Source organism: Podarcis vaucheri (genome assembly GCF_965113315.1).
Source record: "Podarcis vaucheri genome assembly, chromosome: 2".
Lineage (NCBI taxonomy): Eukaryota > Metazoa > Chordata > Lepidosauria > Squamata > Lacertidae > Podarcis > Podarcis vaucheri.
The window spans coordinates 103,719,209-103,738,266 of NC_138760.1; the positions used below are offsets into that span (position 1 = coordinate 103,719,209).

Below are 19,058 nucleotides of genomic sequence, written 5' to 3' on the forward strand. Positions count from 1 at the left end.
TAATCTTGTGTCCTTCCAGCCAGTAATTGTCAGCGTTATAAACATATTCATGAGAATAGCCCTTTCACAGCTTTTTAAAAATTATTATTAGCATTCCAAAATTCTAATCTTGTTGGAGTATAGGAGATTAGAAGAGAAACTATTGGTCTGTCTGGTCTATGATGAACCTGGTTGCTGTCACAGGCAATACTTTGGCACAGCACCATCATCCCCATTTGCCATAGCTCTCCTCTGAACTGAGCTTGCAAACTGACAGCTGGGACCAGTCAGAGGGAAGTGGCATAGAAGAGAAGTCTCACCAACCATGTCCACCAACCCTCACCCCCTCCGCACAGAAAGCCGGGCAAGCTGGAAACCCAGCAACTATACCACTATAAACACTAAGTGTGGAAAGGACTCTCCTTGCTTGGAGGTTTCTATGCAGAAGTTGGGTGGCCATCTGTCATGGATGCATTAGTTGAAATCCCTGCATTGCAGGAGATTGGAGTAGATGAACCTCTAAGTAGATAAGATTCTATCCTAATCAGATACAGTAAAACAGCCCTCATGAGTGGTTGAGCAAACAACACAAGCCATTGAAGTTAGCAACCAACTTTTCTTTTCTTTTTTACTAGGATTGTCTATACCAGCTATACAAAGTCTGTAGACAATGATCTGTACAGTGCTTCTTTAATAAGGTAGCCCGCAGTCTACCCAAAGTCTGCCAAATAAACCTCTGAACGTAGACTGTGTGTTTTCCCCCCAAGTGCCAAGAGTCCTCTTTCTCTTCTCTGTGGGACAACTGATGCCCCCCCACAAAAGATGTCCTTGGAAGAAAGTAGAACTGGTATTACATATCAATTAAGTATAAAGTATGGTTAATGTAAGCAAAGCCAGCATGCTATTGTTGCACGAGGAGGAAAAGAAAAGAAAAGGACTCCAGAACACAGGAAAATGGAACGGTGGAATTTCCTTGAATGTCCGGTTGAAATAATAGGAACCATAATAAAAAAGAAGAAGCAACATTCCAGTTCTTTTGTCAGAAGTCATCTTGCTTTATGTTCTTTTCCAGTTGTCTTCTTGATCTCCAAAACGTCTGCGCATTATTTTTTTTTTAAAAAAAGGTTACAAAGCAGTTGCAGCAAAGTGTGGCTTCTGCTCATTTTTTTAAAGAGTCAGGCTTTATTTCAAAATATCTCATATATTTATATATTTTTAATGATACAAAGAAAAATTGTAGATCCACACTTGTAGGTCTGTTTTTCATATTCCAACATCAGGAAGCTTGCTTCTCAGTAACTGCTTTTTTATTTCCTTATTTCCTTTCACCCTCTTTTCCATTCACTGTTGTCAAATCTGGTGAACTGCTTTTCTGGGGCATTTGACTCCACACAAGTAAACCACTGTAGTTTCCTCTGGTACAGAGTTAAAGTGCAAATAAATTAAAAAAAAATCCCATTTGGCTTGTAAAAGCTGGAGATGGTTTAAAGATTTCTGTCCTCTTATCTGTCAGGGGTTCCCTTCACTGGCTGCTGTCGGAAGATGTTTTGTTAGGTTCTCGGATGAATCTGTAACAACAAAATTCATAAGAAGGAATTATACTCAGTTCCTTGAAAAACATCTTGATCCTCCAATTGTTTGGCGGAAATTCCTCCTTCTCTATTGCAGCATAGCAAGGAGGAGACTAGGGAAGAGTATTGATTGGAAAGTAAGCAAGAATTGCTGCCCTGCGATATAATAACCATTTAAAAGCTTTAGTACTGGTGCCCCCAATTCTTATTCACATGCAACATCATAACAAGAATATCTTAAGCAACGTACTTTCCCCACCTGATGGAAATTTCTTGGAACCATTCAAGAATGGTGCTATGTACACTTAGCAGATGCCACAGCCTCACCAAACCATCTGTGTCCCATGGTCTATAACAGGAGTAGTCAATGTTGTGCCCTTCATCTTGTGTTGGATGGCAAGTCATAGCAGCCCCTGCCAGCATGGCCAAGGATCAGGAAATTATGTGGGTTGTTGTTCAAGCAACATTGGGAAGTCCCCACGTTGGCTGTCTCTGTCCCATAAAGACTATTATAAAAACGTTTCAAATAATCAAGTATTTGTCATTTTTTAAGGCAAAGCACACGAAGAGCACCTCCTTTTTGTTCTATCCAGCTTTGGTGCACTGAACACAGAGAAGAAACAGCCGTGGATATTGTTGCAGTTTCAAGGAGGAGGCATCTGTGGGTGAACCACCTGCTCTTCTCATAGATCTCCCTCTCTCCACCCATGGCTCTCTTTCTCCACCCACAGAATCCTCCCTGAGACCGTAGGATTGCACCCTTAACTACTGAAAAGCCGTGCCCAGATTTAAGATGGTAGAATCAAGCATGATGGCATGAAAGGCAGTTCTGTGCATGTCTACTCCAAAGTAAACTTCACTGAGTTCAGAAGGTTTAACTCCCAAGGAAGTGTGATCAGGATTGCAGTGATGGCAGAACTCATGAAAAGGAACTCTGAAGAATCTAGAGGTGAAAACAGACAGAGATTCTAAGCCTGGTGGGAGTGATAAACAAGCTGGAATGTGTGCAGAGGATGGCAACCAAGTTTGCAGGGCATCAGTTGAAGAAGGAGCAAAAAGGGTTTTCTTGTGTGTGTGTGTTTCTTTGTGGCTCATTAGCTGTTTTCCCTGTGTAAAGGTCAGAGGGGGCAGGGTTTCTGTTGAGGCAGGGGATTAGCTGTGGGAGGAGCTTATCAGAGTTTGCAGGGCATCAGTTGAAGAAGGAGCAAAAAGGGTTTTCTTGTGTGTGTGTGTTTCTTTGTGGCTCATTAGCTGTTTTCCCTGTGTAAAGGTCAGAGGGGGCAGGGTTTCTGTTGAGGCAGGGGATTAGCTGTGGGAGGAGCTTATCAGAGTTTGCAGGGCATCAGTTGAAGAAGGAGCAAAAAGGGTTTTCTTGTGTGTGTGTGTTTCTTTGTGGCTCATTAGCTGTTTTCCCTGTGTAAAGGTCAGAGGGGGCAGGGTTTCTGTTGAGGCAGGGGATTAGCTGTGGGAGGAGCTTATCAGAGTTTGCAGGGCATCAGTTGAAGAAGGAGCAAAAAGGGTTTTCTTGTGTGTGTGTGTTTCTTTGTGGCTCATTAGCTGTTTTCCCTGTGTAAAGGTCAGAGGGGGCAGGGTTTCTGTTGAGGCAGGGGATTAGCTGTGGGAGGAGCTTATCAGAGTTTGCAGGGCATCAGTTGAAGAAGGAGCAAAAAGGGTTTTCTTGTGTGTGTGTGTTTCTTTGTGGCTCATTAGCTGTTTTCCCTGTGTAAAGGTCAGAGGGGGCAGGGTTTCTGTTGAGGCAGGGGATTAGCTGTGGGAGGAGCTTATCAGAGTTTGCAGGGCATCAGTTGAAGAAGGAGCAAAAAGGGTTTTCTTGTGTGTGTGTGTGTTTCTTTGTGGCTCATTAGCTGTTTTCCCTGTGTAAAGGTCAGAGGGGGCAGGGTTTCTGTTGAGGCAGGGGATTAGCTGTGGGAGGAGCTTATCAGAGTTTGCAGGGCAGCGGCAGGGCAGGGCAGTTAGATCCATCTTTTAGATTAAGGGGAGCTAGTCTCAAACGTTTGTGGGGGGAGATCTAGGTGTTTTTTTGTGTGGGGGAAGTTATTTGTCCTGTCTTCAAGCTTTTTATGATGGAGGACCTCTGTAGCCAACCCCAATGACACGATCTCAAGATGGAAGGGGAGGGAACAGCTGCAGTCGCCTGCGATTCCTGCGCAATGTTTGCCATCTTGCCAAAGGTTGCAGGCAGCTTTACCTGCAGCAATTGCATGTTGATTGCTCTCTTAAAAGACAAAGTCCAGCAACTGGAGGAACGTGTAGCTACGCTCCAAAGAATTAGAGAGCTGGAGCTCTTCTTGGAAGCAACAGAGCACACCGTCTCCACCAAGGAGGAGACAGGGGACTCCCCTGAGAAGGAGTCTAGTTCACCAACACAGGAGCCAGATATATGGAGAAACGTGACTCAAAGAAGTAGGAGGCCCAGGGTTCACTCTGATTGCTTAGAAATACACAATCGCTTTGAGGTCCTCTCCCCTAGCATGGAAAACGAAGAGCAGACTCCATTTGAGGATCTCTCCCTCATTACAGTCGATCAGGTAGATGAAGACGAGCAGCAAAGTCAGTCCTCAGGGAATGTGCAGGCGACCTTGGAACGGACAGCTCACGGAAGAACCCCGACCAAACCCAAGAGGAGGCGTGTAGTGGTGATAGGGGATTCCCTACTGAGGGGAACAGAAGCAGTGATCTGTGGGCCTGACAAGATGTCTCGGGAAGTGTGCTGTCTCCCCGGGGCTAAGATCCAAGATGTAACTGAACGACTGCAAGGAATCATAAAACCCACTGACAAATACCCCTTCCTCTTGGTTCATGTGGGAACCAATGACACTGCAAGCAATAGCCTCCAGAAGATCAAAAGAGACTACGAGGCTCTCGGCAGGAAATTGAAGCAACTAAATGCACAAATTGTCATCTCATCTGTCCTCCCAGTTGAACGACGTGGCCCAGGGAGAGAGGGGAAAATAGTGGAAGTGAACAGCTGGCTTCGCAAATGGTGTAAACAGGAACGGTTTGGATTCTTAGATCACGGACTGCAGTTTCTTGAAGATGGACTTCTGGCAAGTGATGGGTTGCACCTCACAACGGTTGGGAGAAATGTTTTTGCCAAAAATGTCAGAAACCTCATCAGGAGGGCTTTAAACTGACTAATGTGGGGGAGGGAGACAGTGCTCCTGAAGGTAGGAGCCTATCAATTAATGAAGATGATCATCCAAATGTCATAGACCAAATGGAGAAAACAGCACGCGGACCTAGTGGTGGGAGGAAAAAATCCTTAAATAAGAGACACGGGGGAATGATTAATGGACTTCAATGTCTGTACACTAATGCGCAAAGCATGGGAAATAAACAAGATGAGCTTGAGCTCTTGGTACAGCAAACTAAATATGACATAATAGGCATCACTGAAACCTGGTGGGATAAGTCCCACGATTGGAATGTAATAATGGGGGGATACAATCTATTTCAGAGAAACAGACCAGACAAGAAAGGAGGAGGAGTGGCGTTATATGTCAGGGATGTGTATACCTGTGAAGAGATCCAAGATTTAGATCCTCAAAGCCAAAGTGAGAGCATTTGGGTCAAAATTAAGGGAGAGAAGAATAACAGAGACCTCATTGTGGGAGTTTACTATAGATCCCCAAGCCAAACGGAGGACATAGATGATGCCTTCCTGGAACAGATGGCCAAGCATGCAAAAGGAAGGGAGATAGTAGTAATGGGGGACTTCAATTACCCGGATATTTGTTGGACGTCAAACTCAGCCAAGAGCATAAGGTCAAACAGATTCCTCACTGGCCTTGCAGACAACTTCATTGTCCAAAAAGTGGGAGAAGCAACAAGAGGAACAGCCATTTTAGATCTGGTCCTAACCAATGTTGATGACCTGGTTAGTGGGGTAGAAGTGGAAGGATCATTAGGCGCGAGTGATCATGCTCTTCTGAAGTTTACTATACAGCGGAAAGGAGCAGCCAAGCATACTAGGACTCAATTTCTTGACTTTAAGAAAGCCGACTTCGTAAAACTTAGGGAAGTGCTGGGTGAGATCCCATGGACAACAATACTAAAAGGAAAGGGAGTTCATGATGGCTGGGAGTTTGTTAAGAGGGAGATAGTAAAAGCACAACGTCAGGCAATACCAATGAGACGGAAACATGGAAGGTGCCTAAAGAAGCCAGGGTGGCTATCTAAAGAACTTTTAACTGAATTAAGATTAAAAAAGGATGTGTACAAAAAATGGAAAAGGGGGGAAACCACCAAAGAGGAATTCAAACAAATAGCCAGCACATGTAGACACAAAGTCAGAAAAGCTAAAGCACAGAATGAACTCAGGCTTGCTAGAGAGGTTAAAAGCAACAAAAAAGGCTTTTATGGGTATGTTCGTAGCAAAAGGAAGAACAAAGAAACTGTGGGGTCACTCAGAGGAGAAGATGGTGAAATGCAAACAGGGGACACAGAAAGGGCTGAACTCCTCAATGCCTTCTTTGCCTCAGTCTTCTCCGATAAAGAAAACAATGCCCGACCTGAAGAATTTGGAGCAAATGATTCAGCAAAGGAAACACAGCCCAGAATAACTAAGGAGATAGTACAAGAATATTTGGCTAGTTTAGATGTATTCAAGTCTCCAGGGCCAGATGAACTGCATCCAAGAGTATTAAAAGAACTGGCAGATGTGATCTCAGAACCACTGGCAGTCATCTTTGAGAATTCCTGGAGAACAGGCAAAGTCCCGGCAGACTGGAGGAGGGCAAATGTTGTCCCTATTTTCAAAAAGGGGAAAAGAGAGGACCCAAATAATTACCGCCCAGTCAGTCTGACATCAATAGCAGGGAAGATTCTGGAGCAGATCATTAAGCAAACAGTCTGTGAGCACCTAGAAAGGAATGCTGTGATCACCAATAGTCAGCATGGATTTCTGAAAAATAAGTCATGTCAGACTAACCTGATCTCGTTTTTTGACAGAATTACAAGCCTGGTAGATGAAGGGAACGCAGTGGATGTAGCCTACCTTGATTTCAGCAAGGCATTTGACAAGGTGCCCCATGATATTCTTGTAAAGAAGCTGGTAAAATGCGGTCTTGACTATGCTACCACTCAGTGGATTTGTAACTGGCTGACTGACCGAACCCAAAGGGTGCTCATCAATGGTTCCTCTTCATCCTGGAGAAGAGTGACTAGTGGGGTGCCACAGGGTTCTGTCTTGGGCCCGGTCTTATTCAACATCTTTATCAACGACTTGGATGATGGACTCAAGGGCATCCTGATCAAATTTGCAGATGACACCAAACTGGGAGGGGTGGCTAACACCCCAGAGGACAGGATCACACTTCAAAACGACCTTGACAGATTAGTGAACTGGGCAAAAATAAACAAGATGAATTTTAACAGGGAGAAATGTAAAGTATTGCATTTGGGCAAAAAAAATGAGAGGCACAAATACAAGATGGGTGACACCTGGCTTGAGAGCAGTACATGTGAAAAGGATCTAGGAGTCTTGGTTGACCACAAACTTGACATGAGCCAACAGTGTGACGCGGCAGCTAAAAAAGCCAATGCAATTCTGGGCTGCATCAATAGGAGTATAGCATCTAGATCAAGGGAAGTAATAGTGCCACTGTATTCTGCTCTGGTCAGACCACACCTGGAGTACTGTGTCCAGTTCTGGGCACCACAATTTAAGAAGGACACTGACAAACTGGAACGTGTCCAGAGGAGGGCAACCAAAATGGTCAAAGGCCTGGAAACGATGCCTTATGAGGAACGGCTAAGGGAGCTGGGCATGTTTAGCCTGGAGAAGAGGAGGTTAAGGGGTGATATGATAGCCATGTTCAAATATATAAAAGGATGTCACATAGAGGAGGGAGAAAGGTTGTTTTCTGCTGCTCTGGAGAAGCGGACACGGAGCAATGGATCCAAACTACAAGAAAGAAGATTCCACCTAAACATTAGGAAGAACTTCCTGACAGTAAGAGCTGTTCGACAGTGGAATTTGCTGCCTAGGAGTGTGGTGGAGTCTCCTACTTTGGAGGTCTTTAAGCAGAGGCTTGACAACCATATGTCAGGAGTGCTCTGATGGTGTTTCCTGCTTGGCAGGGGGTTGGACTCGATGGCCCTTGTGGTCTCTTCCAACTCTATGATTCTATGATTCTATGATTCTATGATTCTATGATCAAGGGTCTGGAAACCAAGGCTTAAGAGCAGTGGTTGAAGGAGCTGGGTATGGTTAGCCTGGAAAAGAAGAGACTGAGAAGAGATATGATAGCCACCTTCAAATATCTGAAGGGCTGTCACATGGGAGATGCAACAAACATGTTTTCTCCTACTCTGGAGGGCGGGACTCAAACCAATGGTGTCAAGTGACAAGAAAGGAGATTCTGACCAGGAAGAACTTTCTAACCATGAGAGCTGTTTGACAGTGGAACGGTCTCCCTCGGGAGGTTGTAGACTCTCCTTCCTCAGAGGGTTTAAGTAGAGGTTGGATAGTCCAGTGTTTTTCAACCTTTTTTGGGCAAAGGCATACTTGTTTCATGAAAAAAATCACGAGGCACACCACCACGGTGTGCGGAGAGGGAGATGTCAGAGCCCCGCTGCTCTCTATGGGAAATCGGATGAGAGCGAACCGCCTGTCCGCTCTCATCCGATCCCATCCGATATGATCCCCACCGAGGATGGATGGAAAATAGGGTGGACACAGTCCGGCGCCCGCCTAGTGGGCGAAAATTTGACTTTTTTTTTAAAAAAAATCTTTCGAATTTTTCAATTTTTCCCACGGCACACCAGGCAACATCTCGCGGCACACTAGTGTGCCGCGGAACAGTGGTTGAAAAACACTGGGATAGTCATCTGTCATGGATGCTTTTGTTGAAATTCCTGCATTGCAGAGGGTTGGATTAGATGACCCCTAGGGAGGCCTTCCAACTCTACAATTCTATGATGTGCACATATATTAACATCCCACAAATACAGTGGTGCCTCGCAAGACGAAATTAATCCATTCCGCGAGTCTCTTTGTCTAGCGGTTTTTTCGTCTTGCGAAGCAACCCTATTAGCGGCTTAGCGGATTAGCGCTATTAGCGGTTTAGCGGCTATTAAAGGCTTAGCGGCTATTAAAGGCTTAGCGGATTAGCGGCTAAAAGGCTATTAGCGGCTTAGCGGCTTAGAAAAGGGGGGGGAGCAGAAAAAAACCGGAACACTCGCAAGACGTTTTCGTCTTGCAAAGCAAGCCCATAGGGAAAATCGTCTTGCGAAGCAGCTCAAAAACGGAAAACCCTTTTGTCTAGCGGGTTTTCTGTCTTGCGAGGCATTCATCTTGTGGGGCACCACTGTAGCCCAGAATTAGATGTGAGCTGATATCTTGCATTAAAATGGCTGGATTACTATTCCCGTAATTTTTTACTATTGGCCATATTGGCTGTGGTTGATGGGAGTTGTTGTCCAACTGGAGTGCCACAAGTCCCCCATCACTGGCCTATTCCATTATTACTTCATTTAAGAGGATTCCTAAGGTGTTAAGATAAAATCAGATAAGCAGAATATGGTGATCATCCCATTGTGGAATGCACTGAATGTGTGAATTCAAGCCACTACCACCACACTTCAGAATGTCCACTTAGGAGTCTCTGTTTCCTAAGATACTCTGGGCATAGAATCACCACCTTGGCTCTGGTCCAAGAGTCCCCCGCTCCTGACAGATGGCATGTGGTGCAGGTGAACAGGGTAGAACAGGCTCAGAGAGTTTGTAGAGCAGGCGGATGGAGAAAGCACACATGAATGGGAGGCAAAGAAAGAGGTCTTTCATTTTGGCTCCCTCCTTCTAAGCATTAAAGCCTGAACTTTGACACTGGACTCTTGTAGTACATCTTGTTCCCATGAAAGACTTGAACTTGGCGAAGCATTGCTTTTTTTTAATTATCGATTCGGCTTTTGATGGTAAGTGTGAGCTCCAAATAGCTCTTCTTTTGTCCGGAGAAATAAAATAGGTCAACAAGCAACTCAAGAGTTGGTGTTCTTGATGGGACCTTTAAGTGTGAGGCCCCGGTTATTTTTCCATTTCCTTTGGATGCTTGCCATTTTGCATAATGAGGGTGAGGCCTAGTTGTGGGGTGGAGGAGGGGCAACCTTCCCTGGCCACAGAATGTGCAGCGGTACAAATGGGTATCAAATATCACCCACCATGGTAACGGTTACTTAAAGTGCATTTTTATTTGAGCTTATTCAGAAGCGAGGCCTACTATTTTCAGTAGGCATAATCTCAAGGAAGTGTGCATAGGATTGCACTCTTTATGTTTTTATTTTCAGTATGATATAATTAAGTGTGCTTTCCCAGTGTCAGGAGAAAAGCTGGATATGATATTCTTGTTTAGGGGCTTGGTTGGGGTACAGAGTAGTATCATTGCTGCCTATAATGGAGCCCAGTAGAACCCACTGAATGTTGCAGTGGGGTGAAGAGAAAACCAGAAGATATCAGTTTCCTAACAGCAGCAACCAGTATATCCTCTCCTAGTGTAGCTTTGAGTAGTGAGAATATCAGCAACATCTGTCTCGCTAAAGGTCCACATTCAGTGGCGATGCTGCATGCTCCGACACCGGGGGCGGAAAGCAGGCGGGGGAGTGGCTGGTGCGTGTCCCGGGGCGTGGTGTGCATCCTGGGGGCGTGGTGCATAGCCTGTAGGGGTGTGCTGGTTACCGTGGGGGCGAGGTCCAGGACCTGGGTCGAGGGTCTGTAGTCTGTCCTCCACAGGCGAGGTGGGGTCCAAAGTGAGGAGCTGGGCAAGGACGGGAACTCTGGAGGAACAGGTCTGGGTGCTGGCCAAAACAGCTCTTCAACGACGTTGCTCCCACAACCTGGGACTGGGCTGATGGGCCTTTATCTTCTCTGAGGTGAGGGGTGGTCCTGGCCCCCAGGTGACCTGCCTCTCCTGGCCTTAAGGCGAGCACTCCTCCTGGGAGAAACCAGTTCCCTCCGCCTCTCTGCCCTGAGCCTCTGCAGCTCAGGAGAGGCTGGAGGGTTACTGGACCCAGGGGGAGACTCACCTTCCCCTGACTGGGCTGGGAGAGGCGCACCTGTAGGCAATGTGTCCTCAATCCCCTCTGGAGCCAGAGTGGATCCACCTGGTGCCTGCTCCTGAGGATCCGGCACAGGTGCAGGTGCCTCAGAGTCAAGGCCCTGCCCCAGCTCAGCCGGCCCTGGAGGCGGGGACTCCTGAGCAGGCTGGGATTCCTCCGGTTCAGCCTCTGAATTGGATTCCCAGGCCATCACAGGGGGCGTGGCACCAGGCATGGTGGGGGTGCGCATGGCACATGTCCAGGGGGGCGGGGTGGCAGCAATGTTACATCCCTCCTCGATGGTGGCGGGGTGGTGCGCTTCCTCCACCAGTGTCCACATTTATTCTTAAATCACAACTCCTTTATTGGCCCGTGGTGGGGTGTGTCCAGGATACGTCAGATATGACACTGCCATTTGGTGCTCCAGAAGAAGTCCTCTCCCAAATGAAGACAAAGGAAACCATTGGGTAGCTGTCTCTTAGGCGTAAAGACAAAATAGGCAGCTGTGCAGATGGATATGGACTTGCTTTTGATTAGACAATGTCAGCCATCTGCCTGTGGTGCCCCACCCCCCATGTTCCTGGGAGCAATTCCACATCAAGATGTTGAGTCGTTCCTAAGTTTTTAGTAAATAAATAAAGACGCAAGTGATCCTAATGCATGCACAACCTGGCTTTTTGATGCTTTCCCTTCTAATGAAATAAAGCCAAATTTCAAACCTCTGTTGTGTGCTGTGGTGACTCTTGCCCACCCACCCACCACATATTTTAAAAGTTGCAAAAAGTAAATAATCTGCAGACCAAACTCTCTGCCTTCTTTCTGTGCAGACATCTATGATGATTTACAGGATAGTTGCTAAGCTTACCCCGTCAATTTACCTTCTCCAGTTGTAATATTTTCCACAATGTTTTCAAGAAACAAAGCAAAATGTTCATGGGATTTACACTAGGAGGTGCCCCAGATAGCTAATTAAAATAGTTCCTGTAGGGAAATGATAGGGGGAAATACAGGATGGAATGGGGGGGGGATTTATTTCATATTTGAACATTCAGGTCCACGGGCATCTAATTGATATGAAATATAATAATCCATACAGAGTAGGTGGAGCCATATATCTGAATATGAATGAAGTTTTTAAGTGCCTAACAACAATTTCTGAACGCTGAATATTAACTCACAGCTGGTATGTCAGATACTGTGAGAAGCAGGGAAGATGCAAAACAGAACCTTACATGTGTATTTCCGAGTGCAAAACACAACGCATCACAGTGAGGAAATACTCAGAGAGTGGATGAGAGGAACAGACTGCCTTATGGCTGTGTTTTCGCCCAAAGATACAGAGGATGGAGATCCTTACTTGCAGGAGAATGCTTGCCTGGTTGCTGCTACCTGTATAGATGCCTGCCTTGCACAGGTAATTTATTTTATGGGGAAATGGCTGCACCCAGCAGACACACAAGGGTCCTTGCAACAGGTCTGCCCTAACACCAGGAAGCAGCAGACATCAGCAAAAGAGAAGGGCCATAGCTCAGTGGTAGAACATGGCCTCTCCATGAAGGGTTGGGAGACACTCCTGGCTGAAATCCTGAAGAGCAGCTGCCAGTCAGTGTAGAGAATATGGAGCTAGATGGACCAGTTTAAGGCAGCTTCCCATGTTTCTAACTTCAATAGCTGTATTTATTTGTGAACAGCAGATCAACAACTCAGCACAGCAGATAGGACTTGCTGCACATGCAAGACTAAGGCTTGGCCATTAGGCTATCAACAAGTTCAGGCCTAAGTGAATTTAAGGTTAGAAATGAGAGAAACTCGAGAGAAGTTGAAAGTGTCAGATTCATCCATCTCTAGCTACATATATTCATAACTTTATCTCCCCCAAAGTGGTACGGTTGAGGCTACTTTGGATCATGCCCAGATCATGGGCTTAGGCTGAATCCATGGCATTTGGCTCCACAAATCATTACCAATCCTATCCCTGACTGTGCAAAGGGCATCTGGGGGAACACACAACAGGCAATGTCCACACATTTAATGGTGTTTGTGTGTATTTGTGAATACATGGTAGGAACTCCGATTTCCAACCTAATATTACCGAGGCTGGTTGAAAACATTTCACCGTCTGAAATGGCAATGGTTTAACCAACAACTTTTACATCCAACGATAAGAAATAGAGTAAGTGTAATCTTTAACAGTCACAACTGGTCCTGCTGACAGGTTGCTATTTTATTCCTTGGGGGGCAAATTACTTTTAAGAAAGTGACATGGTGATTCAGTGCAACTCAGCTGCCTGGTAGAGTTCAGCTGAGGACTCACCTCTGACTCACCCAGTCAGTAGGTAAGGAAGGACATGCATTACTGAGCAAGGAAACAGCTTCTTAGCTTTTGCCAGAGACTCGAGGATGGAAAAACTCAGGAGGTGGCTGGGTGGGGAGAATGAAGGAGGTGAAAAGGGGAAAGAGGAAAAAAACTTACTCTGGTGGTCTTGACTTTATTGCCGGTTGCACACATCCATCCTGAGTTGTCAGGTAACGTCTTGCATTCCTCGCCCTCTAGGCATGGCTCCATCTCACACCACCATTTCCCAATGACTATTGATGCTAAGAGACACAAAACAAGCAAAATATTTGTGAACTGGTTTTTTGTTTGTTTTGTTTCAATTCACTTCTCTCAATCTGAATGCAAAAGCTTCCTCCGGATCTCAACAGACTTTTTTAAAAAAATAAAATTACATTAATCCACCTGGTGTCATACAGTCAAATCTCAGAACTCGGACATAATCTGTTCCAGAAAACTGTCCGACTTCCGAAACGTTCAAGTTCTGAGGCGCAGCTTTTGATTGGTTGCAAGAGCTTCTTGTACTTCCGCATTGGACATTTGAGTTCCAAGGAACATTCGAAAACCGGAACACTTACTTCCAGGTTTTTGGCGTTTGGGAACTGAAATGTTTGGCAACAGAGCTGTTCGAGTTCCGAGGTTTGACTGTATTTGATATGATAGGCCCATCCAACTCTCATGAGGCTGCCATCTACTCCCAGTATAATAAAACTGGGGCAGTGATCTACCAGAGTTGTTGAGCTTTTTTTAGGGGGACTGCCCAGAGTTCTTCAGATTTTTTTGGGAAGCATGACCCAAAGTTTAGTGTTTTTCAGGGGTTGGGGGCCATTTCAAATGATTCCACGATTGACTTGAAACACCCCCGCAATTAAGGGGTGGACATGCCTGTTATGTAGCAGGAATGAGAATCCTTATTTCAGCCCAATGTCTGCACCACTTTGTGGGAGACCTTTCAATGGTTATATGTATTATTATTATTATTATTATTATTATTATTATTATTATTATTATACTGCCCTACACCCGGGGGGTCTCAGGGCAGTTCACAGAATAAAATCAAGATATAAAACCACAAAATACACACAAAAATTAAAACAACAACCCAATAGCTATACTAGAAGCTAGTGAGAGGCTTCTCTGCACATGGGGCATACACTCCTCTCCTGATGCTCCATCCAGACAAACAAAAGGCATAATTATCATAGTTCATGTTCACATTCCTGCAAGGCAAAAACATTTGAGGAGGGTGTGCATCATGATGTGTAACAGGTGTGACCTCGGGAGGGAATGTGCCCAGGCAGAGCCCCTAATGCCAAACAGAGAAGGGTGCATTCGGCTCCTGGGACTGAGAGCGACAGAAGAAGCATAGAGCAGAAAGGCACCAAGATGTAGCTCAACTGAAAAGGCAGAGCTGTCACTGTTCCATCCCTGACTAACAAATTCAGAAGTGCCACAAAACAGGGAGCGGATGCACTGCTCCCACCGACAGGTGTTGACCTTGCACATCTTGCCTGCAGGGAGCAGGTTCACTAACTGAAATGTGATGGTGTGTATGTGCTCTGATCCAAAGTCCCATTTCTACTGCTATGTGCCACCTCAGTCTCCAAGTGGTGAGAGTCTCCAGGGGTTCCAAGCGCTTACCAATGGCTCAGTTCCCTTGGAATGATGGAAGGAAAAGCCATTAGCACCCCAACAGACCCCCAGAAGAGAGCAAGACAGGTTTCAGCATCCAACTTTTCTCTGGCACAATCTCCCTGCTGGCACAATCTCCCTGCTGTCCCAGATAGGTTTCAAGAATACATATTATTGTTGTTTTATGAATTTATTGCAGTGCTGTTTTGCCTCAGGCAGCAAAATGTCTTGGGCTGGCCTTGGCCACTTCCCATGCTGAGTCACTTTGCCACCATTGTAATCTGGACCAGTCACTGCTTCCAGGTGAAAATTCAATCCATTTCCCTTTTTTAAAAAGGGCTGCAATAGTTTTTGTTCCACCAACCCCCACCACATTTGACATTTGATTTCCAGGAATGTTATATTATTGTTTATCTGATTTTAATTATGTTGTTGTTAGATGCGTTTAAGTGAATACTGCAAGCTAGCTCAGGACTTGGAAGTGTAAGATTAAATAAATAAACAAATTACACCCCCCAAAGTGGCTTGCATGGGTGACGGTTTGGTGCCTTGTACCAATGTTCATTTCACTCCCATGCATTGAAACCCATCTGTAAGAAAAACAGAGTTACCCATTTGTAATGGTGGTGCATACTGCCTCCAAGGCCATACAATATTGTATTGCCACCCATATTCTAAATCACTCGGAATTGAAATTCTCTGATGTTGACTCCACAAGGGAGACTGCTCCCCTCTGAATACCATTCCAATTTTACTGCTTAATTTTGTCTCCAGTTTTCCATTGTGGTACATTAAAAAATGGACGACTGCCAAGAAAGTTTGCCTGCAGTAACTCTGCATTCTCTTGATTGTGACCAAACTAATTCCCTTTTCTTATGAATGCTCCTTTCTGTCTCTGGTCCAACTTGCTCTGCTAGAGATATAAATATATACTTTCACAGGCTTCACAAGGTAAGCAGGACACAAAATTGGAGGAAGGGCCTTTTGTGTATCCAAAATGAGGTCAGGGAGTTCTTCCTAAGAAATTCAAGTTTGTTTCTGCAGCAAAGATTCCAGCACCAATGAACATTGTTCATGGATGGTAGACCTAACCACATAGGACCCAGGAAGAGTGGATCTCATCAATTCCAGTCCAGCATTCAGTCTATTTCTGGGCAGCTAACAACCAAACAAGGGAATCATTGGGAAAGCTAGTGGTAGAGCACATGCTTTGAATGCAGAAGGTCCTAGGTTCAAGCCCTGGCATTTCCAAAGGAAAGACCCGTGCCAGAAACATTGGAGAGCTGCTGTCAGTCAGTGCAGACAACACTGGGCTAGATGGGTCAATGGACCGGCTTAATATTTATTATTTTTTAAACAAATTATAAACCACTTCACAGCATGAAGCCATCAAAGTGGCATGCAGAATTAAAATAGAATAAAACACAAGTTCTAAAAACGATAAAATCATTTCAACGAACTCTTTAAAAAGATAGAACCATCTCTCCAAATTCTACCCCCACCACATACAACCATTTCTGCAGATGTGCAATTAAGATTCACTTCTTAAGTGAAAATGTCTTCGATATAAGGAAAATTCCTACGTATGAATATTATCACTTACTGTTCTGCACAGCTGTCAACTTACAGATTTGAAAATAAGGGACCAGCAGCCTCGAAAATAAGGGATCAGCAGCCAAAATAAGGGATTTTAGTCAACCAGCTCCTTTCCTTTTCCCCATAACAGTCAATCAAAGGAGCCTTCAAAACAAATCCAAAAGCCCCCCCTCCCACGATATCTCTGCCCGCCATTGTACTCAACCATCTCCTTTCCTTCCCCCCCACCATGTGCCCCCGCTCCAAACAGACCTTTTCCCCGACAAGGGTGAGTGGGCATTCAATGACGTATCCATCCGATTCCGAGCACAGGTATGTTCAACTTCTGAGCCCCTCCAAGCCAAAGGCAGAAAGCCCCACCAGCAGCCAAATGAAGCCTCAGGTGGTGGTTCCCACAGCGCAGCAACCCAGCAAAGGGGATGCAGCAAAGAAAACCACCGTCACCTCTCTGCTGGGAAGCGCTGAGCAAAGGCAAGTCCCCAGGCAACACGGCTGATTTGATCAGCACAAGGCATGCAAGCTCCACCCCCCAGTCGTTCTTAGACTCCTTATTGGGTGAGCAACGCAGCCAAGCAACACAGTTGGAGCCTCCCTCCTCCCTGGCTGGCAGGGAGGAAGGGAGAGGAGTTGCTTCCTTTGAAACCCAGGAAATTTAAGGGACATCATCAATAAGGGATAGCAGTGGGAAACGGCGCTGGGATAAGGGAATTTCCTGCCAAGTAAGGGACAGTTGACAGCTATGACTGTTCTGGCTACAGTGCCAGATAAACAGAAGTGGGCCACTGTTGTATATGGCGAACGGTCATCGATACACCTGTCTGGCTACCTTTTACTATGTGTGAAATCATCTGCTAAGTTTCTCCATGACGCCGTTCTTTCATTTAGTATTTGTTGTGAGATTCGCTTTAATTCTCCTTCAAGAACCATCCCATAATGGTCTTCATCATTCCTTCGTCAAACACAGTATGTGAGAAGAAATTATCACAGCCAAGACAGCAGTGCTTATTTAATCAACAGAAGAAGTCAGCCCTAATGCAGAACTCAGAGGCTTGGACTGCCTTGCCAGGGCAAAATGCTATTAATGGCAGCGGCGGAACTAGGAAGTTATCTTTGCATTCTCCCTCAGGTAGCAAGAAGTTCTAGGGTCAGTGCTACTAGACTTAGCTTTGTTTGGATGAGGGAGCACCGGAGGCTTAAGGTGTCTTTGCAATATTTGCTTTATTGACGTGGAAGCCGCCTTTGGTTCATCTACCTCAGTGTTGACTACGATGACGGGCAGTAGCTATCCAGGGGTTCAGGCAGCTGTCTTTCCCAGCCCTACCTGGAGATGCTGGGGATTGAACCTGGGATCTTCTGCATGCAAAGCAGCAGATGTTTTACCATTCAGCCACAGCTATTCTCTTCAAATACAGTGGTGCCCCGCAAGACGAATGCCCCGCAAGACGAAAAACTCGCTAGACGAAAGGGTTTTTCGGTTTTGCGTTGCTTCGCTAGACGAATTTCCCTATGGGCTTGCTTCGCAAGACGGAAACGTCTTGCGCTTTTTTCTTAAAGCCGCTTGAAGAGGCGCAGTTGCGACGGACCGTGCTTCGCAAGATGAAAAACATCGCAAGACGAAAAGACTCGTGGAATGAATTATTTTCGTCTTGTGAGGCACCACTGTACACACGTAGAGCAGAACTGAAAGCAAGCAGACACTCATAGAAGGGACAAAAACTAACAAACCTGGTAGCCAGTTGGTAGAGAATGAGACTCTTAATGGGTTGTGGCTTTGAAAGATCCCTGTATTGCAGGGGGTTGGGCTAGATCAGCGGTTCTCAACCTGTGGGTCCCTGGATGTTGTAGGACTACAACTCCCATCATCCCTGAGCTCTGGCCTTGCTAGCTAGGGGTGATGGGAGTTGTAGTTCAACAACTTGTGGGGACCCACAGGTTGAGAACGGCTGGGCTAGATGATCCTTGTGGTTCCTTCCAACTCTACAATTCTATAATATTATGATATTATGATTCTATGAGATTCGGAACAGAAAAGCAGGAGATCTACTATGAAGGGCTAGACCTCAGAAAGATCCTTGGGGAATATCTCATGACTTCAGATGGAGGGAAGACAACTCTCTACAGTGCTTTCTTCATATTTATGGTAGCTGTCCCTGGATGTAACCAAATCCTGTTATTGCTGACCTTGATTGAAAGAGCAAATAAATGCTCAATCACCTCATCAAACACCCATCTGGCATGTAACCTTTTAGCATAAACATTCACTTGTGGTAGACAAAGGATGCCTTTGCAAATGCAAGCACACCGCCACAGAGGATGTCTTTAATGGAAAGCTCAGCAATGCCACAGATTACTTCGACAAATGAGCCCGGGCTGGTAAATGTCAATGGTATCAGCAAGGATAAAACCAAAATAAGCCTATAGGATACAGTACAGTCTGGGTCTGTCTCTGTTTCAGCAACCAAATCCTAAGCCTCAGGACTCTTGTCTATGCGGTGCAAGGGGTTTGATGTACGGGATGACACATGGGTGCTATGTTTGTGGCCAGTGGTGGCTGGTGCCACTGGGGTTGGTAGGGCAGAACGCAGGGAGGTCAGCAGTAGGTGGAGGCAGAGCCAACAAAGTCTAGTTTTGTCCCCCTGCTGAGGTCTACAAGGGCTGTGCTGAGACTGAGGAGCAGGAAGCTGACAAGAAGTGCCTGGTTGTAAGTAGAAATGTTGGCAGCTGGGCATCAGCTGAGGTAAAAGGTAAAAAAAGTAAAGGACCCCTGGATTGTTAAGTCCAGTCAAAGGCAACTATGGGGTGCAGCGCTCATCTCACTTTCAGGTCGAGAGAGATGTCATTTGTCCACAGACAGCTTTCTAGGTCATGTGGCCAGCATGACTAAACAACTT

At 45.6% G+C, this 19,058-nt stretch overlaps 1 protein-coding gene across 2 annotated transcripts in view; it reads right to left on the reverse strand.

Annotated features, from left to right (window-relative positions):
- Positions 1-581: 581 nt before the first annotated feature.
- TAFA1 (TAFA chemokine like family member 1) overlaps positions 582-19,058 on the reverse strand; it is a 355,184-nt gene continuing 336,707 nt past the window's right edge. For both annotated transcript variants that reach the window (XM_082210866.1, XM_082210865.1), the window contains exons 4-5: positions 13,078-13,202; positions 582-1,547 (exon numbers count right to left, since the gene is read on the reverse strand). In XM_082210866.1, the coding sequence (XP_082066992.1) occupies positions 1,530-1,547; positions 13,078-13,202 (143 nt within the window). In that variant the 3' untranslated portion in view covers positions 582-1,529. The remainder of the gene's footprint in view (positions 1,548-13,077; positions 13,203-19,058) is intronic.